Below are 25,281 nucleotides of genomic sequence, written 5' to 3'. Positions count from 1 at the left end.
AGACAGTAGCATAGGCACCTATTCCTTGGGTGCTCCGGGGCTGGAACACCCATGGGGAAAAAATGGTGGTTGCTGAGCACGCACCAGCAGCCAGCTCTCCTCCTCCAGCCCCCAGCACCTTCTGCCCACCAACGGCTCCACTGATCAGTGCCTCCCCCTCCCTCCCAGTATTTCCCGCCCACCGCACACCAGCTGTTCCATGGCATGCAGGACACACTGCGGGGAGGGGAAGGAATGAGAGTGAGATGCACTCATGGGAGGGGGCAGAATGGGGTAGAGGAGGGGCTGGAGTGGAGCGTGACCAGGGCAGTGGTGGGGAGGAATGGGGGCAGGGCCTGGGGCAGAGCTGGGGGGGGTCAAGCACCCCCCGGCACATTGGAAAGTCAGCGCCTCTGCTCAATACAAAAGTTACTATAGAAATTTCTACTCTTTCTACTTTTTCAAAGTCACATGAAATGATTTTACTGTCAAAAACATATTTGTCTTGCTGTCATCAGTGCAGAGCCAGGCAATATAGATACAGGTGGTCCAGTACTGTTCTATTTTGCCTCACATGTTGAAAGAATTGCCAACTATGTTCTGAAATGAAAGATAATTCTACTAGAGCTGTCATGTGATTAAAAAAATTAATCACAATTAATTGTACTTTTGATCGCACTGTTAAACAATATTAAAATACCATTTATTTAAATATTTTGGGGGTTTTCTATATTTTCAAATATAGGATCAGGGCTGGGGACTCTGGGATTCAGCCCTGCTCCGGGCTTCAGCCCCCCTCAACCGGTGCATTGTGTGGGCTTCAGCACCTCTCGGGGTGTGGGGCTCTGGGCTTCAGCCTGGAATGGGGCTTTAGCCCCTTTGGGCTTTGAGCTTCAGCCCAGCATGGGGCTTAGGGATCTAGCCCCTCTCGGGGTTCGGGGTGTGAGGCTCCAGCCTCCCCGCGCCTTCCCGGGAAGCTGCTGGCTGGGGCTCCTCCAAACCCTGCCCCCCCCACCCCCCACACACATCTCCTACTGCCACCTCCGGAACTGGGCTGCTCCAGCCCCACCCCGCATCTAGGTATGGGCTGAGGCTTCAACCCCCCACCTATGCCTCCCTGCCCCCTCCCCCCCCAGGTATGCAATTAACACATTAAAGAAAATTACACGTTAATTTTACTTTCAGTTAATCACAGGCGTGAACTGCAATTGACAGCCCTAATTTCTACTGTATCTTATGATAATGTAAGAAACAGAAAACACATGGATAAGGCCAAAGGTGAGTATCTCATCCCAGGGAAGAAACCCACTGCAGGGCTGAACTTAAGAAACACTGTGAGAAGGAATAGACATTTTCCCGGGGGGCTCTGGCTGAGGCAGGGAGCTGAGACCCTGCTTTCTTTGTGCCTAAGTTTAAGGTTTCCATAGAATGGAATGCCAATGAGCATACGGGCAGGAGTTCCTCCTTCCTTTTCTCTCAGCAGCATGTGAAGAATTTGGGCTAGAACTTGTTTCTGAAAATCAGAGTATCAGGGCATTTTAAGAGGCTCTATTCTTCAAAAGAGGAAGAGATTGTCACAGTTTCAGGATAACTGCACCTGTATTCCTCCTCCATGGCGCATTGCGGGCACACACTTAAGGTTTCTAGCTTCCAACCATTACCTTCCCCCGGTGGAGACCCTTGCCTCTCCCCCTCCTGTCCAGGGTTTTAAGGCTGCACAGCTCTCTGGCTACACTGAGATATCCCCAGAAAGCCAGTATGACTAAAGGACAGAGCCCGTGCTTTGCTTTCTCTGAACAGTGTATTGCCAGCAGTTATAAGTTACCACATAGCCCTTTTTCAGTAAGCACATTTATTCTTAAGGTAAAAGCACTCCAGAGAAAACATAACAAAAACCATACACAGATATAAAACGCCATACTAAACATACCAGGAGTCACCCATCAGTCTTATGGGGCCCTGGCAGGCCAAAGTCTTTCCAACCCTTCCGCAAGGGTTGCCCCCCTTGGACAGAAGATCCTGCCTGTTTGCTGGATCAGAAAGAAGACCCTGAGTCAGTTTAAATACAGTCTTTTTATACCAAAAGCCCTTTCTTTGTCTGTTGGTCTCTGGAAAATCCAGTTTGAACCAGTATATGCGAGCCTCTCCCAGAGGTGGCACCTCTCTGGAAGTGGTTATAACCTATCATTCACCCCCTCATCCACTGTTCTTACTGCCTGGAGGAGCTGTGGCAATCTCCCCGCCCTGGAACTGCATATAATCCCTGGACCACCATTCATATGCTTAATACAATATGGTCCATAAAGATACTGCAGGTGGTTGCAATATCTGTCACAGGGGCATAAAGACTTCTGAGAGCGAAAGCATCTGGAGAGGCTAGGTAAGCCTGCCTATGGTTGTATCAAATGTAGTGAGGGGGCTGGGTTCAAACAAGGGGAGAGTCAGTTGGTCTCACTTATTTTGGCTTGGTTTCCTCTTCCGAATGCCACACTATATGTTGGCTCTTGCTATATTATTAGTTTATTAGAATACTTTTGTTTGTTTAGTAAGCTGTTTTCGCAGCATTATATTCTGAGAACAACATATGTCTGTATCAGATTGTGAATTCTATTTTGGAGTAACATGCTGAACACATCTGTAAACTTGCCTGAGGGTGGCTTTTTGTATTGAATTACAGACAGTGCCCTGTCCAGAAAGGTGTTTGAAACTTCATTGAAGGCACCAAGACTGATCTGGAGCCAGCAACTTTGATTGTCTCTCATCCACATGGAACAATGTTTTTTCTACGCAGAGGCCTGCAGGTAAGGTAAGCATGACTGGGGGAGGGGGCTGTAGCATCCCAGTGAAGCACATGGCTAAGAGACAGAGAGTTTACTTAAGGGCGCAGTGCTTCTCTGAGTGAGAGGGCTGACCATCCTCACCTTTAGGGAGGTCTTGCAGGAAGGTTAGAACAGGAGGGACTCTGCCTAGCCTGAAACACTGACAAACCTCAGAGTCACAGAAGGGGTGAGATCAGACCAATGAAGGGTGTTTCTCAGGTCTTTGGTTTTATTTTCAAAGATCTGTAACTGTTGAGTGCTTTAAGAGTAAAGACTCTGTGGTTAAGAAATTCCTTTGATAAGCCTATGTTCTTTGCTTTCCTGCCTCTTTGTCCCTACAGGGACTAAACTAGAAGCTCAGAGTGCCCAGAGCCTAGGCAGAGCTCTTGGGGAGTTTGTATATGCGACAGGGGGAGAGGGAAAGTGGCTCAGGAGGTCTCAGACACTAATTTCAGGATACAGGGAAGCTGAGTGGTGGTACTCCACATCCCAAAGAAGTGTGTCTAACAAGAGGTATGAGTCTGCCCTATACTCCTAGCACTAGAAACAGTGACTAGACTCTACCCAAGCCCAGTGGCCTTGGAAGCACATGGGTCCACTTGCAAAAGATCAGTGACTGTACAGTACGGTACCTGCCAGTTTGTGACACACATTATTTATTCAACAAAGAACTCTCAACACTGATTGTTCTTGCAGATACCAGGTTGACCCTGCAATGCTGACATAAAAAAATAAAAACTGAATTCAATTAATATGGTACCGAGATCATGGAGAGGAAATAAATATGTAACAAATGTCATTTTTACAAAGTCACTTATAGCACATGCACAATAGCGCTAAAAAGTACACTTCGATGTTTAGGTTTATGAGATTTAAAGTTACTGTAATTCTAATGCAGATTCATCAGGATAAGACTTGTGTTTGTTTCACAGTTGCAGGTATCTCAAACATTCTTGAATGTCTGCAGTTGTAGTTGTGTTGGTCCCATGATATTAGAGAGACAATATGGGTGAAAAGTTCAATTGGTCCAATAAAAGATATTACCTCACCCACCTTGTGTCTCTGACTTGATTGTCAAGTTGTTCCATTCTTCTTTCCATAGCCTTGGTTTGGATGAGTACATTAGTTTATCTGCATTTACTATATAGTGTATTTTTTCCCATCTCTTAGGTCTTCATCTTCCATGTCTAACTGCTTCTCCATTCCATAACACATTGGTAAGTTTATTAACTTTAGCAGCCAGGATTTCAAATGTACCCTCTAGCAAGGCCATCACGTTCTATAACCTTTATTCACTGGTATTAGTTGCCCTAATAAATCTCTTATTGATTTCTCTTCACCTACCACAGGAACAGATTGCCTAAGTTTCATGGTTTGCAAAAGTGGTGTCAATGTCAGAGCTTGATTTAGCTCCTGCTGTGCCCTGAAGATGGCATTTCTCATTTAGTAAATGCCTATTATTGACCATTAGCTTTTCTTGGGTGATTCTTTCCATTAGAAACTTATGAACAGCATCACATTCACCATATGCATCAGCACGCAGCATTTTTAATGGATATGAATATATATGCACCTATCTACATATTACAGATATGCCCCCATTTAAAATTGGCACTAATTATTCAAGAGCTACAGTATTTTAGATCTAAACGGGTGATTTCTTTACGTTTTCAAACCCGATTACAATACAAACCAATGTACACTACCAGTCAAATTCTGCATTCAGGTAAGTATGAGGAGAATGTGGCCCTCAAGTTTTACAGGACTGTGAAATCCTGGCCTTGCTGAAGTCAACAGCAAAACTTCCATCAACTTCATGGGGCCACAATATCAGGTTAAAGTGTATTAAGCACATTATGGTCAAAATTATAATGGTTTGTTTCCCTCACATAAAATATATCACACTTTCTTGTAGAAGAATTGTAGTAAACTTATCTTGTTACACAAAATAAACAAGTTCTTACAAACTTGATATTCTTATGTCAGGATTATGATTATTATTAAAGGAAATTAACAGGTGTAGGCACACAGTTGTATTCCTTCTGCTTCATACAAAGTTAGTCCTAAAAGCATACACGCATAACAATTCTACTATATACTTACTCTTGTGTTGTTTCTTTCAGCCTTCAGTTCTGAAATCTCTTCTTCTTTTTCAAGCAGTTGCTCCCTACACACATTTAACTCTTTTGTCAGTGCAGCAAATTCCTATAAAAAGGAAATAAATACAAAGATTATTTTAAACGTACATTTTGGAGTGTATTTCCAAAATTAATCTGCATTGTAACATTTAGGATTTAATATTTAAGTAACTTTATACTGCAGCCTTTCTGGACTTTTAAAAATTAAAACAGCATAGATAAGTATTATCGTCTATAATAATATGTATTTGTGGTTACTGGTACATAATTCATAACTATGTGTAACTAAAGGATTCTAGAAAGTTATAGGGTCAAAGTCAGCTTCAGAGCTTGGCCAGTTGAAATAGCTGAGGATCTGGCCTATAGTCTAGCAAATTATTTCTGAACACGTCAAATTATTTTGATTAGAGATTGGAAAGCAAATTAATTGCAATACCATAATCAATAACAACAATAAGCTGCTTCTATAGCACTGTCCATCCAATGATCTCAAAAAGCTCTACCACATTAGCATTTTAAGGTACCAGTTCAAGAAAGCATCCTATTCAGGACAGCATTTAAGCATTTACTTAATTTTAAGCACCAGCTGAAGTCCCATTGAATTAATAGGACTTTAGCAGGTGCTTTAAGTTAAGCAGATGATTAAAAACTGACATAAAAAGAAATGAACTTTAGTGTACACTTAAGTGCTTTCCAGAATCAGAGCCTAAGGTGCATAACTTTCCTGTGAGGTTGGTAATATTCTATTTTTGATTTGTTTAGGTTTTAACTGATTTTAAAAAAACCAATAAAAATACCACAAAGACACTTTTTCTACAAAAACCCTGGCCACAGCTGATGAAACGCACCTATTCAGAACACTGAGACATGTTTAAAATTACAATTGCCAATCAGTGAAGCTGACAGTATCTTTTTTACCTTCAAACCTGAAATTACCAACTAAAACAGGGGTGCTGGAACAATTTTTATAGTGGGGGTGCTGAGAGGCATTGAACCAAACTGTAAACCCTGTATATAATGGAAACCACTTCAAGTCAGGGAGTGCTGTAGCACCCCTACATCCCTAGTTCCAGCATCTATGAACTAAAACAAAAAAAGTGATACGAGTCCTAGAGTTTATGGCTCTGAGGGACTCCTCGATCACCTAGTCTGACCTCCTGTATACCAAAGGCCACCATCACCACCCAAGCACCCCCACACTAAACTCAAGTCCTCTACCCTCATATACAAGCTTATAACACCCCCAACACCAGAAGTGAAAGTAAGCTGGTATGGTCTGGTACAGCATACTAGCGAGAGCCAGTACGCCATGTCAGACCGGACCGGCTTCCCCGGGCTGGTGCTTTAAAGGGCCCCGGGCTCCCCGCAGCGGGTGGAGCCCTGGGCCCTTTAAAGCACCACCCGAGCCCTGCTGCCAAAGCCCCTGGGGTAGCGGCGGCAAGGCTCCAGCAGTGCTTTACAGGGCCCGGGGCTCCCGTCACTGCGGGGAGCCCTGGGCCCTGTAAAGTGCTGCCTGAGCCCCACTGCTGGAGCCCCGGGGGTAGTGGCAGCAGGTCTCCGGCAGTGATTTAAAGGTCCTGGAGCTCCGCTGTGGTAGCGGCTGCCGGAGCCCAGGGCCCTTTAAATAGCTCCTGAGCTCCCAGCTGTCTCTGCAGCTGGTAGCTCCAGGGGTGATTTAAAGGCCCGGGGGCTTCCAGCCGCAGCCCTGGGACCTTTAAATCTTGGCTCAGTACTCCGGAGTACCTGTAAGTCCTTTAAGTTACTTTCACCCCTGCCCAACACCCTTCCTGTGAAGGTAAACACACTTGGACAAATAAAGGGAATGAATTTCAATGACTAGACCCCTACCAAAAACATCTTGTTGACAGGCCCCCTCTATGAAATATGAAGTATGAAACTCATGAACCTCTGGTTATGGCAACTGTAGCTTACAGTATGGGAGAAAGGCATGTATGTATTAGTGTCTTATTGTCACATGTTACACATGTTGTGTAATACTAAAAGCTTTAATATTTCTATTTGACATTTTCGGTTCAAATTAAATCGTCAGCATGTCAGCAGAGTATTATTTTGGGGCCAGTCTTGCAGTCTTTAGTCATAACGGACTCCCACTGAAATCAAGCCTGAAGGTAAAACTGGATTTAGACTATATCATATGTGAAGCTGTGACGGGGTGTGCATACCCCACACTATGGGCGGAGCAAGTCCTACCCCTCAGACCGTGCTGGGCATGCTCCAACTGCTGTGCTACAATAAAGGAGAGCAGCTCAGCTCAATCTGGGCTGGCCACTGAGGAGGAAGCACGCTTGCTGGAGGCTCCAGGCAAGGCGCTGCTACAGCCCCTGACTGCAGGAATGAGAGATCCCAGGGACCAATCCAGATACCTGCTACCTACAGTTCGTTGGCGGGAGTAGTAGAGTTCCAGTGAGCTACCTGCACCAGGGAACCTAGAGACCCCAATAATATCTGGCCTATAGGTTCAGAAGACACGGTAGGAAGTGGCCCAGGGAGGCAGAGTGAGTTGTATCTCCCACCCATGTAAGCTCAGCGTGTTGCAGTAGGATCCCCACTGACTGGGTGGCCAACGCACTCGCCGCTGACAGGGCTCTGGGCCGGGAACCGGTGGAGTTGGGTGGGCCCAGGTTCCCCTACCCTGGCCACCACTCCCCGTTTGGTGTTTGACCCTGTATCTGTACATCGGGCCCTGAATGTCAAAGGCAGCCATATTGACTCTGACCATTAGGCCATACAGCCCTGAATCCCAAGGGCAGCCATATTGACTCTGACCCACGGGCTGTACTGCTGTCAGTCTAAGAACCATCTGGTAGACTGCAACCGCAGAGGTATCACAACTCTGATCCCCCAATCCTCCCCCAGAGACGGATGGGATGTGGGTACCCCCTGACGGAAGCCTTTCATATAATACCATTTTCTAAAAATTCTCAAAGAGTAACAGTCTAATAGAGGAGTCTCCAGTTGTCATTCTAACAAAAGTCCCATTGAACTCTCTGGGATTGACCATTAGTCTGTTATTCTAAACCAGTGCCAGATATGTACATACTGTACACATTAAATGGTGCATTCATTTTATTGCAATATTGTCATTTCCAGTAACCAAACTGAATATGTAGATGTACAGGATTCTTCTCAAGGCAGTCAATATGCTATGTGCAGTACAAGAAAGATAAAAAGGGTTCTTGGATTTAGTAGGCATATGCCTCAGAGGTAGTATTTTAACACTTTCTGTGTTTAATTGAATTATCATGTTGTAGTCTCTTTTGTTCTTTAGATTAATTACTTCACGCAGTGATAAATGGCCCTAGTTATGCTGCTACTATTGCCGCTGTGTAGTTATATCAGCGTATTATGCAATAGGGAAAGGCTCTTTTTTGAAGCAAAGAGGAACAAAGGAATTAGTGGGATTTACAACAAAAATAAAATAAAATAACAAAACACTCCAGTCTCTATAATTTCTATGGCCTTCCAATATTTCTGTGGTGAATAAACAGCTTTCAGAAACCATATTGTAAGGCATCCCATGAATTCTTCAGCTTTGTAACTCAGACGAGGTGAAATGCAAAGAAGTTAATTTCAAACGCTATTCAAACACATTTTTCTATAGACTATGTTTCATGAACATTGTCTTTTTTCTATTTTGGTTTCAGAAGTTTAACCTCTTTTGGCATATTTTATATAGTATTTATATTCTATCAATAGATGGACATGAGACTTAAGCTCCTAAGTCACTTTTGAAAGTGGAATTTAAGCGCTTAAGTGACTATGTTGCTTTTTAAAATTTGGCCACAGTGCTTAAAAAGTGTTATACTTTTGTCTATGCAGTTTATTGTAGGTTTGATATACTATCGGACAATGACAATCTGACTAGAGCTCTCTTATACACAGGAAAATGATAAAAGACAAAAACATCACATCACCTGTGGGTGAACACTTTTCACAAAGCAATCATTTTATCTGACCTGTCAGTCCTCATCCTCAAAGGAAACCTGCATAACACTTTCAAAAGACGAGCCTGGAAGCTTAAATTCATAACTTTGGTAGACACTAAAAAGCATGAACTAAAAAGAGACACTGAATTTATGACTTATTACAACAATCTGTAACCCACTAACTCTCCCCAGCTGTTCCCTCCAGTCATATGGACGCAAGGGAGAGGAGGTGTGTTAATGGGCCACTTCACCTTGAATAGTCCCTTGAAATATTTAACTACTTACACTAAACAAACTGCTCCACCTTGTATTTAGTAGTGAGTATGTTTCCCAGACCTGAAGAAGAGCTCTGTGTAAGTTCAAAAGTTTCTCTCTCTCACCAGTTGAAGTTGGTCCAATAAAAGATATTATCTCACCCACCTTGTGTCTCTAATATCCTGGGTCCAACAACAACACTGCATATATTTAAGTGATGTCATTTAAACCATATACCAAGGGATAATATTATATTTAACATTAATATAAAGAAATAAAAGTCAGTTTAAATTAGATACTCAAAACACATATATGCTCTTTCTATACCTGTTTCTGGAAAATAAAAGTTACAGTCCTCCAATCTCAAATCCTACTGATAGCCTTGCTATATATTTTGTGTACTCATATCACAGTGCATGAGAGATTTCTAACTATATTCTAATGTTCTGATAGATTTATCTATTTTAGCTATAAATGTTATGCTTTCAAAAACTCATGAATAGATGTTAAAGGTAATGTTTTAGCATATTTCATTTTCCATCCTCCAATTCCTAGATAGTCTTTAATGAACAAATAAGTCAAGTGACTGCCATCTAAAATCCTGTAGTTATTGCTGACTTGGGGGCTGTACTATGGTACAGAAAACTCAGCTTTATTAATAACCAGATGTAAGCTCTTTTTGTTTGGAACTTAAATGCTTTAGGCTGTTGGCATATGCTTGGATGCTGGGAAGGGTGTCAGCTGATGTCAAGGATTACACGTGTCACCTAATGATTTAGGAGGATTCATAGTGATTAGCTACAGTAAGGCAGAGATACAGTCTGATGATAATCTTTTTGTTCTTTAGATTTAATGTCTATATGTATCAGTTAGATATGGACTTATCAGGTAATCTGTTCATTACTATACCAAATGCAAGACTGTCCCTGCACTATGTCCCTAGTGCTCTGGCTGTCCATTTTTGAATAATTATGCAACAGAGTTTCCACTACTTCATTTGGGAGACTCTCTCTTACGGTTTTACAGAACTTACCCTGGTCATCAGCCTAAGTTTCCCATTGCTTAATTTCAAGTCATTACTCTAAGGGGTTGACTACACTGGCAATATACAGCGCTGCAACTTTCTCGCTCAGGGGTGTGAAAAAACACACCCCCTGACTGCAGCAAGTTTCAGTGCCAGTGTAAACAGTGCACCAGCGCTGGGAGTTACACCCTTCATGGGAGGTGGGTTTTTTTAGAGCTTGGGAGAGCTCTCTGCCGTGACTACACAATCCATCTTAAAGCGCTGCCATGGCAGCGCTTTAGTGTTGCCAGTGTAGACTAGCCCTCAGTTATATGTCTAGGGATCACCATAATTATCTTACACGCCAAGGTGAAAGTAGGCCGGTACAGCGTACCAGTAAGAAGCCGGTACCGGCCCATGCACAGCCAACGTTAAAGTGCTGCCAGAGCAGCACTTTAACATCGTTGCCCCTTTTGCCCCCACCCTCCCTGACAGGGGTGGGCAAAAGGGGCAGCTGCCCTAGGGCTGGCGATTTAAAAGGGCCTGGGGCTCCCAGACGCTATCGCAACAGTGGCCAGAGCCCAGGGCCCTTTCAAATCACTTCTGGAGCCCTGGGCAGTGCAGGCCAGGCAGCGCGGATGGGCTGGCTTGGGGAGGCTGACCCCAGCCCAGCCCCGCCCCTTCTGGGGCCCCAGAGGCAGACCCCCATATCAGTAAGTGTTTAATATTACTTCCACCCCTGCTTACACATCATCATTTACAGCCATCAAAAAGCTATAGACTATATTCATAGTACTGAGTAGTCCTCATTGGGCCAAGATATCTGTATACAGCTTTCTAGATCTTTTCCAGAAGTTGATACCTTCAAGCCCCTTAATTATTTTGGTTTTGTTGTTCTCTGAATTTCCTCTATGTTGTTGATATCTTTGTGGTTCTGATATTTACAAAAGGCAGTTACCTCTTTGTTCATTAAAGCTGAAGAACAGTCAGTGGTCAAGTTTCCTTTTTATCTGAAATACTAGATAGCACCCAATTGTCAAGAGCTTTGACTTCTCTGAATTGAAAGGTGACACTATGTAAATTCCAAGAAGAAAATCCTTCTAAGACTTCTACAGAGAATGTCTCACTGTAACAGTGGATTTGATCTTGGTCTTTACAATCAAATTATTTTTGTCATATTTGGTTTTTGATTGGTAACTTAACAACACCTACAACTTCACAACAAGCTGCTTGTGAATTCATGCTTCAGAAAAACATGCGTAAATGCTGAAATTCTTTTAAAGTGTATCATTAAGTCTGTGATGTCGTCTGAGTAATGTACATGTAAATATCTCCAGAGTATGAAAGCTCAAGTTGAAAGCAAAGAAATACATGTTTTTGTTTTACCCAGTTATGTAATAGCATGTGATGCCAATGACCTCTCCTCTTACATTTGCCTCCTAGATGTACAGGAACCAAAAGAATACTGTCATCTAAAATTACTGTTTGTAGCAGAAATGTTGCATGGTCAGTCATAGTTTAGGACCCCGGAAGGTAGAATCTGCCGCATAACTAATACAATTTGACAAGCATAACTGCACTCTTAAAGTTGATACAGAAGTTGTTGGGCTCTGAAGCCGATTAAGGAACTAAACAGGATTAAAACTATATGGAAATTACTCAGATGTTTGCACTATTTTTATATTATAATATGAAAAGACTAATAAAGAAAAATTGCTAATGACTTAAAATATAGGAAACTGCAATTATTTTGAAATCTGAATAAACATACTGCAGGAGGTGATTAGTCTATTTACTCTGCTGAATATTTCCCCGCTCCCAATAGCTCACTTGAGATATAATAGACATCCGATTATATAATAATGCATCCGATGTAGTGAGCGGTAGCTCACGAAAGCTTATGCTCAAATAAATTGGTTAGTCTCTAAGGTGCCACTAGTACTCCTTTTCTTTCTGCCAATAGACACAATGTGACTGAAAAAATAGTCAAATCAAAATGTTAGATTTTCACTTACGTGTGCATATCTTTGAAGAGCTGGCAGATCTTTAAACAAGTTCTAAATTCAGATGTAGTTGAGAACCATTCAGAATCATAAAAAATATAGAAATGTAGGGCTGAAAGGGACATCAAGCAGTCATCAAGTTCATCCCCCCCAGGCCGAGTTAGGATTAAGTATACCTAGACCATCCTTAGCAGGTGTTTCTCTAACCTGTTCCTAAAAACCTCCAGTGATGATCATTCTACAGCCTCCCTAGATAACTTGTTCCAGTGCTTAACTGTCTGTGTTAGAAAGTTTTTCCTAATAGCCAACCTAAATCTCCCTGACTGCAAACTAAGCCAATTACTTCTTGTCCTTCCCACAGTGCACATGGAGAACAATTGATCATTTTTATGACAGCCCTTAACATATTTGAAGACTGTAATCATATCTCCCCTCAGCCTTGTCTTCTCCAGACAGAATACACCCAATTCTTTCAACCTTTCCTCATAGGTCATGTTTTCTAAACCTCATCACTTTTTATTGCTCTTCTCTGGACTTTCTCCAATTTGTCCACATCTTACTTAAAGTGTAGTGCACAAAAGTGGACACAGAACTCCAGTTGAGGCTTCACCAGTGCCAAGTAGGTGAGACAGATGGACCAGTTACCCCCCACATCCTACATGTGACACTCCTGTTACAACATTTTAGAATGACATTTGCCTTTTTTTGGCAACAGCATCTCACTGTTGACTCATATTCAATTTGTGACCCACTACAATCCCACATCCTTTTCTGCAGCACTACTGCCTAGCCATTATACTCCAACTGTATTTGTACATTTGATTTTTTTCTTCCTAAAGTGTAGCACTTTGCACTTGTCTTTATTAAATTTCATTGTATTGATTTCAGACCAATTCTCCAATCAAGATCATTTTGCATTCCAATTCTGTCCTCCAAAGAGCTAGTAACCTCTCCTAGCTTGAAAGGTATTTGCAAATTTCATAAGCAAACTCTCCACTTCATCATCTAAATCATTAATATAAACATTGAATAGTACCGGACCCAAGACAGACCAGAATACCTAAATGTTTTACAAAATAAAAAGCAAAATGAAAACTGAAGCTACTTGCTCATTACTGGGCACTGTGTTAACTCCCAGCTGCTAGAGTAGATCTATAATTCCTCCAGGACAGGAAACAGAAGTACAACCTGAGATCAGAGGGGACCAAGCTCAGCAGAAAGCCAAAAGATGCATGCAAGAAGGAACAGAAGGCTGGAGGTATTTGCCTAAGCACTGGCAGTGAAGAAGGAACGCAGCTTGAGAGCTGGGATAACTGCAGGAGATGGTCACAGGGCAGTGATCTGCAGGCAGGAGGAGAGTGTGAAGAGGATTCACCAAGAATTTATGACCTCTAAATCTCTGTTGTAGATTGCCTCTAGTGGCTGGGCTAAGAACTGCTTTGTTTGTTTAGCATAACCGCTAAAGGAAATTCACCTGGTGTATTTTACCTTTTAGTTTCTAGATTCTAGTGCTGGGAGCACCTGTAGCACTTCCCTTCAAGCTTGTAGTATACCCAGGATGGGCAAATAATGGATTTTTTGGTTAAATGACAACTTTGACAAGCTGAAAAAAAATTGTTTTGAGTCAAAAAAAACATTTGTTGTGACAAGATTGAAGCATTTAATTTTCATTATCATCATTTTTAAACATTTGATTTTTTAAAAAAAATTGAAATGGCAAGTCATTTCAATCTGAACAATTAAAATGTTTTGTTCTAAAAAAAAATGCTGAAACAAAATGTTTTGATTTTTTAAAAAAATTTTGGTGTTTTTTTTTTTAGAAACGATCAATTTGGCAAAACGTACGTAAATTCATAAAATGTCACCACATCAGCATTTTTCACTTTGAAATGACTTTTCATTTCAAAATGTTTAAAAAAAGACAAATGTTTAAAAGGATCAACATGGAAATGAAATGTTTCAATCTTGTCAATGCTCAAGGTCAGTGGGATACTATTTTACCAAATGAAAATTTCTCTTGATTCAAGATTTGGTATTTAGTTACATTTTTATACTGATATGGTATCAATTGATCCCTTAAATAGTGAAAATGTCAATCTTTTTCTGATCTCATGTATTTAGGTTCTTCCCAAACTCCAGCAGTTTAAGAGAATAGGCATTAATACCTTCATGTATTAACTGAGATCCATGGTACGCCCACACCTTGAATACTGCATGCAGTTCTGGTCACCCCAGCTTAAAAATATTGGAAAAGGTACAGAGAAGGGCAACAAAAATTATTAGGGGTATGGAACAGCTTCCATATGAGGAGAGATTAAAAAGACTGGGACAGTTCAGCTTGAAAAAGAGATGACTAAGAGGGGATGATAGAGGTCTATAAAATCATGAATGTTGTGGGGAAAATGAATAGGGAAGTGATTTACTCCTTCACATAACACAAGAACTAGGGGTCACTCAAATAAATTAATAGACAGCAGGTTTAAAACAAACATAAGGAAGTATTTCTTTGCACAATGCACAGTTGGCCTGTGGAATTGGTGCTAGGGGATGTTGTGAAGGCCAACACTATAACAGGGCCCAAAAAAGAACTAGATAAGTTCATGGAGGATAGATTCACCAATGGCTATTAGCCAAGATGGTCATGGATGAAACCCCATGCTCTGGGTGTCCCTAGCCTCTAACTGGCAAATGCTGGCAGTGGACAACAGGGCATGGATCACTCAATGATTGCCTGTTCTGTTGATTCCCTCAGAAGAATCTGGCGTTGGCTAATGTTGGAAGACAGGATACTGGGCTAGACAGACCATTGGTCTGACCCAGTATGGCCATTCTTATGAGATAGCTCAGGAATTTTTTGCTTTTGATAGGAATTTATTTTATACAACTGAAATGTACTGTGAAAATCTCTAAAATCACATCATTCTCTGTTCATCCAGGTTTTGGTTTTGGACATGTAACCTTGCCTTATAAAGCACATGGTACATATACACAAAATTACCAATGTGAGATTTTTTTTCCCCCCATAAGCTTTCAAAGGGATTTTCAATCAAATTAAAGATTTAAGTAGCTTTGAATTTTCACTTCTTTTTTTCTAAAATGACAATGATCAGCTTTAAAAAAAAATGGTTGGTGTTCAGAACTCATTCTAATGTGAACTATTTGTTAGACTAAATTCAGGTATAATCATCTTCTGAAATGTAAATTAGGAATAAGAAATTAACTAGAAATCTTGAGGGAAAATGTCAGTATTTTCTTCTTTTATGAAAAACTTGAGCCATCTGATCCTTTGTCAGAATGCAGTGTGCTGAATATATTGCCAGACTCAGAGTAAATGTTGTATGCAAAATAGGTAAGTCATAGGTTTGCTGGCATTTAGATATTCTGTTGGCAGTACAAGCCAATTTTCCACAGCTCTGATAGGTAACGCAGGAAGCATGTTCAACAAGATGCTGCATATTAATTAAAAAGATACTAATGTCGGATATCTGGTTTGGAAGAAATTTGACATGACAATACAAAAATAAAAATGTTAACTGACCCATGTTAATGTTTTTCCCACCAGCGCAAGGAAAAAAGAGAGAGAAATAAAATATATGCATAGAAAGGTAAAATATTTGAGTTGGGCCAGAATACTCATTATGGATTAGAACCAAAGCCTGTTTAAGTCAATGGAAAGGTTGCCACTGATTTTAAGGGCTTTGGATCTGGTCTTCTTTCAACAAAAACGTAAAAGCTTGTTTTAACTCTATGCAAAACTCAAATAAGTTTACATTGTTATAGAAAAATACACAGGCCCCTCATCATGTAATCTCTCCCATCTCTAGCTTTTATGATATGTTTTCAATTTGGCTTCCATATGCAGCTGAAATATTTGTGATGTATTCTGAAATTAAAGAAACTTCTTTAAAGCTTTTAACTATATTAATTTAGACAAAATAATGCTATTATAACAATGGCATTTGGGAAACAGAAGCCTATATCAGTTTCTTTAAGTGTTGTTCTTTTGCCTCCCTCACTTAACAAACCAGACAATCAGTCTGAATCCCAAATTCAGACACAGTAGAGCAAAGTGCATTCTTGACTTCACTGAACGGATTTATACTGACTTCAGCTAAGTCTGAATTCAGCCCTGGATGCCGAATGAAGAGAGAAACGAAAGATCCTCAAAATAACTACTATGATACAAAAATGTTCTTTATTTACAGGTGGGAAAAAGGAATTAATCCTTATAAAGACAGACTTCTAAAGTGTTTTTTATTTGACCAGCACAAACTATCTAGACAGACTTGCTTCCCTGCATATTTGGATTTCAACTCTCACTTTAGCAGAAGAAACTTTCTTCAACATCTCCCCATTAGGTCGCATGGGCTTTGCTTCACCTAATTCAGGGTGGTTTGGTTTAATTATACTTCAATGGGAATTTTACTTTAAAAATAATCTATATGATCTATTCAGTCATTTAAAACAAAATAATTAAGTTTTCATTTTGGTACCTCTGCCACTACCAGTCCATAAATTCCTGGCTTCCTGTCCATTCCCTCCTGTTACTGTAGTGGCAGTTGGAGACTCTCTAGCCTTCTATGTGTAATTCAGTGTACGCCCATTTTACAAACTGGTCAAAGGAGCAGTATTTGAATGTAAAGTAGGTTTAATGGCACTGGTCAGTTTCAAATTACATCTAAGGTTTGGATTAGATTTTATAATCTTTATATCTTGCAAGATGTTGTAGGGAGATTTTGGCAGGCATCACCTGAATTCATTTGATCTTCTGAGATTTCAGTTACATGAAAACTGGAACATATGCCACTTCTAATTTTGGATCCAATCAGGAAGCAACAAATAAAGATTTGCAACCAGAGTTTTGTAGTGATGCATAGCTAGCTCAATCTTGTATGCAATTTGCATGGAGAGTTTCCTGCAATGCTCCATAAGTGCTTTCCAAGAGCTACCTTTTTTTACAACAAAGAGATGATTCAGTTACTCTCTTTGCTCATCAGGTTGCTTTGCCACTGGTACTAAATTATGTAAACAATGTTATTTTATGATGTGGTCTTGAGTAACCTCCACCTTGATTTGACAGTGGCATTGAGTTTGATTTAAACCGTGCTTTAAGATGTGAATGTAGGTGGGGGTTTTTCAGGTGAGTTACTCATATCCTATTTTTATACAGATGTTAAACATGCTTCAGACTATGAAGGAATTACCTCTGTAGGTTCAGGTTATTTACTGCCCTGCAGGATACCCAGCATGTGGAAAGTGTGATTAAATGTGACACTGTGAGAGTTCATGAATCCACAAAGGAAAACATAGAGACTGAGGATTTCTGTTATGTAAGATATAAAAATAATTCAGTAAGATGATGTAGCTGTGACCCCACGGTTACAGTATTATTACTTTCAGAAATGCAAATATTAATTGAAAATATGAAAGATATAGATGCTTACCTGTATATAAACACACATTCAACATTCTATAGCAGAAATATTCTATAGTAAGCGGATACAAAACAATTCTAATCTATCTAAAAGCACAAAATATTGCCAGTAAATGGATTCAACACAGGATGTATGGAGAACTACAACAAAGTTTCCTGAAATAGAGAAATTTCTTCTTTAATTACTTGATAAATCAATAGCAAATTTTTGAACCAAGACCTGCAAATATGTGCAGTAAGACATTTTCCCTGAAAAAAAATTGGGTTTGGGTATCATTCAGTACGCTGTTGCCCAAGATAACAACAAAGCAGAAGAGGGTGGAACTGGGACTATATATACAACTAACATCATGGAGAACCTCCATTGCGTTTAGATGCGTATAATTTGGGTTTGTTTCGTTCACACGAAGGGCATGGCTTCATTTAAACCGTTTTGTCACTTCAGCATTGGAGTGATTTGTTAACTGTTGTTTTTGTTAAATAAATAAATAAATAAAATTAAATAAAGGGGCCCCAAACCCTCAAAATTATGTTTTTTAAAAGTCATGGAGAATAAAATCTTTAAAAAGATTTTGACATTCTTTTGTATTTTCCAACAGATGCAAAAGGAGAAACCATGTAAATACTCTCAAAACATCACCTATGGCCTAATATTGGAAAACATAAATGTTTCCTATGTTTATGCTTCACGTGCCTCAAGTGTCTCTCTAGCACTGCTCAAAAATTCTTCAAAAACTCCTCTAAAGCAGAGATTAATAACCCCATTTACCAACAGTCTTTCTGCATTCAGAAAGATCAGTGCATTGTTGACCTTTGAAACACCTGAATTCATTAACAGTGTTTCAGTTTTTGTTTTGTATGGTTTGGGGGTTTGTTTGCTTTTAAAATGACATCAGCTTCTGGTAATATTATTATACTGACAAACTTTAAAGATTAAAGCTTCCCTATATGAAGCTTCTCACTGTAGTCCTTGATGTCTTACAAGATGGTATTCTAATTACTAATACAAGAATAACAATATGTATATTTGACCATATAGTAAGATTTTGCAGTGCTGGACATGTACAATCAAACTTGTGTTCTTTTGTGAGAATGGAGAGATTACAATGTTACCAGGGATATCCATTTTTTAAAAACAGGAAATAAAACCATGCAGAATGAGTGAAATTCAAACAAGTGTGAAGGGGGAGCATGCAAGACCCTCCACAATTAAGCCCCTTGAGGGCTGACAGCAGAGTAACTACTTAGTTTAGGTTTCAGAGTAACAGCCGTGTTAGTCTGTATTCGCGATTACAGACATGAAAGTTGCAATATTACAACAGAAAAACTTCAAAACCAGACTCCAGCGAGAGACTGTTGAATTGGAATTCATTTGCAAATTGGATACAGTTAACTTAGGCTTGAATACAGACTGGGAGTGGCTAAGTCATTATGCAAGGTAACCTATTTCCCCTTGTTTTTTCCTCCCCCTCCCTCCCCCCCTGTTCTTGTTAAACCCTGGATTTGTGCTGGAAATGGCCCACCTTGATTATCATACACATTGTAAGGAGAGTGATCACTTTAGATAAGCTATTACCAACAGGAGAGTGGGTTTGTGTGTGTGGCAGAAAAGGGGGGGGGAGAAACCCTGGATTTGCGCTGGAAATGGCCCAGCTTGATTATCATACACATTGTAAGGAGAGTGATCACTTTAGATAAGCTATTACCAGCAGGAGAGTGGGGTTGGGGGAGAGAAAACCTTTTGTAGTGGTAAACACCCATTTTTTCATGGTTTGTATGTATAAGAACATCTTCTATATTTTCCACAGTATGCATCCGATGAAGTGAGCTGTAGCTCACGAAAGCTTATGCTCAAATAAATTGGTTAGTCTCTAAGGTGCCACAAGTACTCCTTTTCTTTTTACTTAGGGTATGTCTACGCTACGAAATTAGGTCGAATTCATAGAAGTTGTTTTTTTAGAAATCGTTTTTATACGAGTGTGTGTCCCCACAGAAAATGTTCTAAGTGCATTAAGTGCATTAACTCGGCAGAGTGCTTCCACAGTACTGAGGCAAGCGTCGACTTCCAGAGTGTTGCACTATGGGTAGCTATCCCACAATTCCCACAATTTCCGCTGCCCATTGGAATTCTGGGTTGAGATCCCAATGCCTGATGGGGCTAAAACATTGTCTCGGGTGGTTCTGGGTACATATCATCAGGCCCCCGTTCCCTCCCCCTCCCTCCGTGAAAGCAGCAGCAGACAATCGTTTCACGCCTTTTTTCTAGAGGAAATCAGATTCAAAAGTTCGCGGTTCTTTTCCTGTCTACCTGGCCAGTGCATCTGAGTTGAGAGTGCTGTCCAGAGCGATCACAATGGAGCACTCTGGGATAGCTCCCGGAGGCCAATACCGTCGAATTGTGTCCACAGTACCCCAAATTTGACCCAGCAAGGCCGATTTAAGCGCTAATCCACTTGTCAGGGGTGGAGTAAAGGCTCTTAAAATAGATTTCCTTGAAGCGTGCAGCATTAAATAGATGTAAACCTGCACCCGTCCACACGCTGCTAAATTTGACCTAAAGTCCTAGTGTAGACCAGGGCTTAGTTTAGGAAAATCTGTGCGACTCACCAGCTGTTGAAGGATTTCTACAGTGGCCTCACAAAAGCCAGCACATAGGTGGGTAGTATGGGGAGGGAGCACACAATCTAGAGATCCTAACCTGTGGTGCAGATGGTTATGATCATGTTTAGCCCACAGGCTAGTAGAGCAGGGAAGTTCAAAGGAGTTGGCATCATTACTGCAGCCTCATACTTTAATTACAGGTTGAGGTGAGTTTTGCCACCCTAATGCCCCCCTCCTCCAACCTACTACACACACACTTTAACCACATGAACCCCAATTCCTCAAGCTTTATGCAGATAAAGGGAATTTCACCCTGACAGCATCTGTTTTTCAAACTTGTTATCATGATTCAATTTATTGCTCTTATTTTCTTGTCTTATAGGACTTCATACTCATCTGTGGGGAGAGAACCCGGGACCTTCTGTTCAGAAGACACAAGCGCAAACTGCCAGGGTGGATTTCACTTCAAACAACTGCAGTAAAAGTATTTGTTCAATTTACATCTTCTGTGGATCAGTTCTTAAGGAACAGTATATTCATAAACACTTAAACAGATCTGATTTCTATTCACTAGGGAGCATTAGAACACATACTCGCTGTCCTTTGAGTCATTACAATGCATTTTATTACGTTCTAACTAGACAGCAAAATTGTATTCTAAATACTGAACTTATCTTTGGTACAGCAACCCCCCAATATTATAAAACTATTTATTTTTCATCCATAATCCAATAATCCTCATCTGTATCCAGTACAAACAAATGGAAGAATTTCTTGAAATTTGTTCTGTTTGGTTTTATTTTTTGGTTTTTTTTTAAACAAAAGTGTTCCAGGGATTAGACGGTGTACTGTATGTAAATTTCAGCTCAGCATATCTTTATGAGAACATGAGCTAAGCACTACAATTTCCAGCTAAACATCTCTTTTTATGAGTTTATAGCTCAGCTGTCAGAAGTAATGAGTTTTTACTTCTGACAGCTGAACTATAAACTCATAAAAAGAGATGGTTATAATGAGAATGCTAATATGAGGGATATTAGCTAGAGAAAGCTTCACCAATATTAAAAATGGACATGTTTGTCCCATTTTCTGACAACTGACCATTAATGGAAAATTACTAAAGATTTATCCCAACTGCTGTCTTTATAATTTGTCCCACTTGCCTTGATTTTTAAATAATCTAACACTGTGGCAATACATCAGCTGTTGGATATCCACCATTAATCACAACCAATACATTCTGAAGCATAATGTCCTCTCAATAAGCACTTATTTCATTAAAACTAATGGAAATTGCACATTCAAATTGATGAGAGAGACAAAGGGGTGGAGAAAATGGGCAAGATATGATGGGCCTCATGCTTTTAACTTGTTTCTAAAATCGTTTAAGTTCTGTGACAGGTTTCAGAGTAGTAGCTGCGTTAGTCTGTATCCGCAAAAAGAAAAGGAGTACTTGTGGCACCTTAGAGACTAACAAATTTATTTGAGCATAAGCTTTCGTGAGCTACAGCTCACTTCATCGGATGCATTCAGTGGAAAATATAGTGGGGAGATTTATATACATAGAGAACATGAAACAATGGGTGTTACCATACACACTGTAATGAGAGTGATCACTTAAGATGAGCTATTACCAGCAGGAGAGTGGGTGGGGGGAACCTTTTGTAGTGATAATCAAGGTGGGCCATTTCCAGCAGTTGACAAGAACGTCTGAGCAACAGTGTGGGAGGAAGGGAATAGTTTTACTTTGTGTAATGACCCATCCACTCCCAGTCTTTATTCAAGCCTAAGTTAATTGTATCCAGTTTGCAAATTAATTCCAATTCAGCAGTCTCTCGTTGGAGTCTGTTTTTGAAGGTTTTTTGGTGAAGAATTGCAACTTTGAAGAATCACATATTAAAAGTAGACTGAAGCTACTAAAAGAAAACATTTTCATATTATGATAGCAGATGTAGGGACACAAGGCACAAAAGCTTGAACAAATTACCTAAAACACAAGGCAGTAAGACACTATAAATAAATGTTCCTTATTTGTCATCATTAATGTCAAGCTATAAAGCTTAAGCCTTCAAAGGATTTGACAGCCTCCATCCGCAAGAAAGTAAATGTTAAAGGTTCTCAAAACAACCTACACATTTTATTTCTTTTTGGATGATTATGACCTGGCAATTCCAATTATAATAAACTAAAGTTCTCCTTTGCAATTCATTTAATTAAATGCAAATAAGGTTTCTTTTTTAAAATGAATATTCTGAAGATTGCACATTATCTTGTGTTAATTTGTTCATGTTAACCAGGGTTCATTGTATTTTAGATAGTTCTGTGTAGAACAACATAATTATATTTCATGTACGTAATGCAGGGTTACTACAGTAGCTATTAACAATAACATAATTTAGTCCTTAAGCCTTTACAAGTAAGTATCCTTACTCAATTGTACAGATTGGAAGACTGAGGCACAAAGGTATAAAAATGAAATGAAATCACAGGTTAAATGTCCCTAGCACCAATATTGAAATAAGATAAAACATCAATCTGGTTAACATTACAAATGTAATAGAGCAGAACATTTTGTAAATCAAAATGCGGGGAATTTTGAAGTAAACATAACATTATAGATGCTATATGACATGACTTTATAACAATTGGTTTATGTATTTTACTGATTTATAATACTTCATAATTTTCCAGTAAGCACAGTACACTATACTTTGCAGAAATATTAATAACTGACATCACTGCGGCATGCTGTTGAGAAATGAGGTTAAATTGTTGGTGACTTGGATTGTGGAGAAACATACACTGTTGGTCATTCATTCAAGAGAGGTATTAAAAGAACTATACAACAAAGGTAAACCTGACTGAATATATCAAACTTCTGTCACCAACTGCTTACCGATAAGCAGAAAAAAATGCCTATGCTCTGTTCGTATACGACACAAAACTACTTTTCATAATCATTTGGCAGATACTAGAAGACTGAAAAACTATTTCTGTAGATATTGCTAAGGATCGTATCCTGGCATTGATCCTTGCATGGCTCTCTCAATGAAAAGAATAGCACTTTTGCATTTAAACATAGCAGAAAATATCTCTAATTATGGAAAATTAAAAGGCAAATACACTACACGGAAAGGCTGGCAGATACAGTTTCAGACTAGAGATTATGTGTGCTTTATTAAAGAAGAGAATCTAAGAGGGAATGTGGACAAATTTAAAAGGGGATTAACTTCATTCTAACTGACTAGTGTATTATTCAAGACATGAAATGATCATAAAACAGCATACACAGAACACAAACAATAAAATGCTCAACTGGATTAACAAGAGGCAACAAAAATTAACCTAAAATGTTAATCAGAAAATAGAATTTTAAGTTTATCAGCTACCACAGTCTTACAAAAAGAAAATAAAAGCAAGACCTAAATAGAGGATAAATATAGATCTATCTCTACCATACAGTGCAGCACTGGAAAGACTTTCACAGATTGCAGGGACACATATTGCCTTCAGTGCACATATGCAACTCTCATTACACATGCAGATTTAGGACAGTACACGGCCCTGAGGAATTAACTAAAATGTATCCTGAAATACAGGGTGTGTGGAGAGAGACTGCAAGCCACAATGGACCTAACACAATGGACCTAATCCTAGGAATGTACAACTCAACTAAGGCCCAACTCACACTCAACCCATCATAATTCACATCCACAATCCCAGTGGCCTTTTTGCCACCCTTGACTCACTCCTCAAACTCTCCCCTGCTCACCTCTCTCTCTGCACCCTGACTTTCCACCATCCTTAGGCTTACCCTCCAACAATTTACTTCTCCTTCTCCCTGATCACAGATGCAGAGGTTCTTATCTGCTCTCCACCACTAAACCCTCCTCTTGCCTCAGTCACACCATCCCATCTCCTGATGTGTCTCATACCCACTCTCTTCTCCTCCTTATTCTTCTCTTTAACCTCCAAAATGCTTTGGTCAGGACACCCAGAACGGTAAGCCACTATATTACTTCCCTGCCTCAGCACGAAAGAGGTTTGCTGGGGTTTAAACCATGTGTCTGCTCTCTGCCACACCAGTCTGTCCATCTCACCAGCAAACTCCTCAAGACTCTGCCAGTCTTAACCTTGCCTAGCAGGTAACAGTCAGTGAACCCCAGTCTCGGAGCTCTCCAGAGACCTCTCTCTGCAACTTCTAGTCCCTCTCACTGGACACTCACAGAAATTATTAAATTTGCTGTCTCCAAAGGACAGTGCACACACCGGCCTGTTAGGTTAGCTGAAGACCCACACTTCAATATAACACGTATTAGATGGTTTATAGGAAAACTAAGAATAACTTCATTAAAAAATAACGGAGATTTAAGTGATACTAAGCAGGAGAAGGAGACAGGTATGGTTCAAAACAAAACAAAACACTCTTTTCCAATAACTAAAACTGAATTGTAACAAATTACAATCTTTGTCTAAATAGTTTTTTCGAAACAAGACCATTTTTCATCAGAAAAAAGTTTCCAATGAAAATTTTCAAACCGCACTATTAACACCACCTAAACTGACCTCGCACACAAGACCAGACCACACCTTCAGTGGAGATCTTCCTGTATGACTAGGGTGAGCAGGATTTCACCTTTACTCTGACACAGTCCTCACTGTTGTCTGAGTCTTCTTAGCATATGCACAATGTGCGTTAGGTGGCACATGACCAGGATTCCTCACCGAATTTGGCCTGCTGGTTGGATCATTAGCTTGCCCAGCCCAGGCCACGCACTGACAGGGAGTGCGAGGTGAACGCTGATCCATGCCCTGTGCTGCCTGAGTAAGGAAGTGTTTCTGGTTCTGGGGCTAATTAACAAAAGTTGGTTGAAGGAAGTAAAGAGTTAAACTCTTAGCTAAAAATTTCTAAGATGTTGTCCATATGTAGAAATTCACTAGTGTGATTTTTTAGTTTCTTCTTATTAGAGATGAATATTAATTTATATGTCTGTATTTATTTATTATTTATTATTTATGTATTACTTATTATTATTATGTATTATTTATTACTCTATTTCCATATATCTATTTCTAGTTATCTAAATTTGTAGCTAATTCTG

The 25,281-nt window shown here is 39.9% G+C and overlaps 1 protein-coding gene across 5 annotated transcripts in view; it reads right to left on the bottom strand.

Annotated features, from left to right (window-relative positions):
* Window positions 1-25,281, bottom strand: part of PPFIA2 (PTPRF interacting protein alpha 2) — a 610,761-nt gene that overhangs the window by 262,670 nt on the left and 322,810 nt on the right. For all 5 annotated transcript variants that reach the window (XM_043547102.1, XM_043547080.1, XM_043547089.1 and 2 more), the window contains one exon: window positions 4,902-5,003. In XM_043547102.1, the coding sequence (XP_043403037.1) occupies window positions 4,902-5,003 (102 nt within the window). The remainder of the gene's footprint in view (window positions 1-4,901; window positions 5,004-25,281) is intronic.

The sequence above is a fragment of the Chelonia mydas genome, chromosome 1 (assembly GCF_015237465.2).
Source record: "Chelonia mydas isolate rCheMyd1 chromosome 1, rCheMyd1.pri.v2, whole genome shotgun sequence".
Taxonomy (NCBI): domain Eukaryota; kingdom Metazoa; phylum Chordata; order Testudines; family Cheloniidae; genus Chelonia; species Chelonia mydas.
Note: the sequence above shows the minus strand (reverse complement) of the source record. Positions and strands in the feature narration are given on the sequence as shown.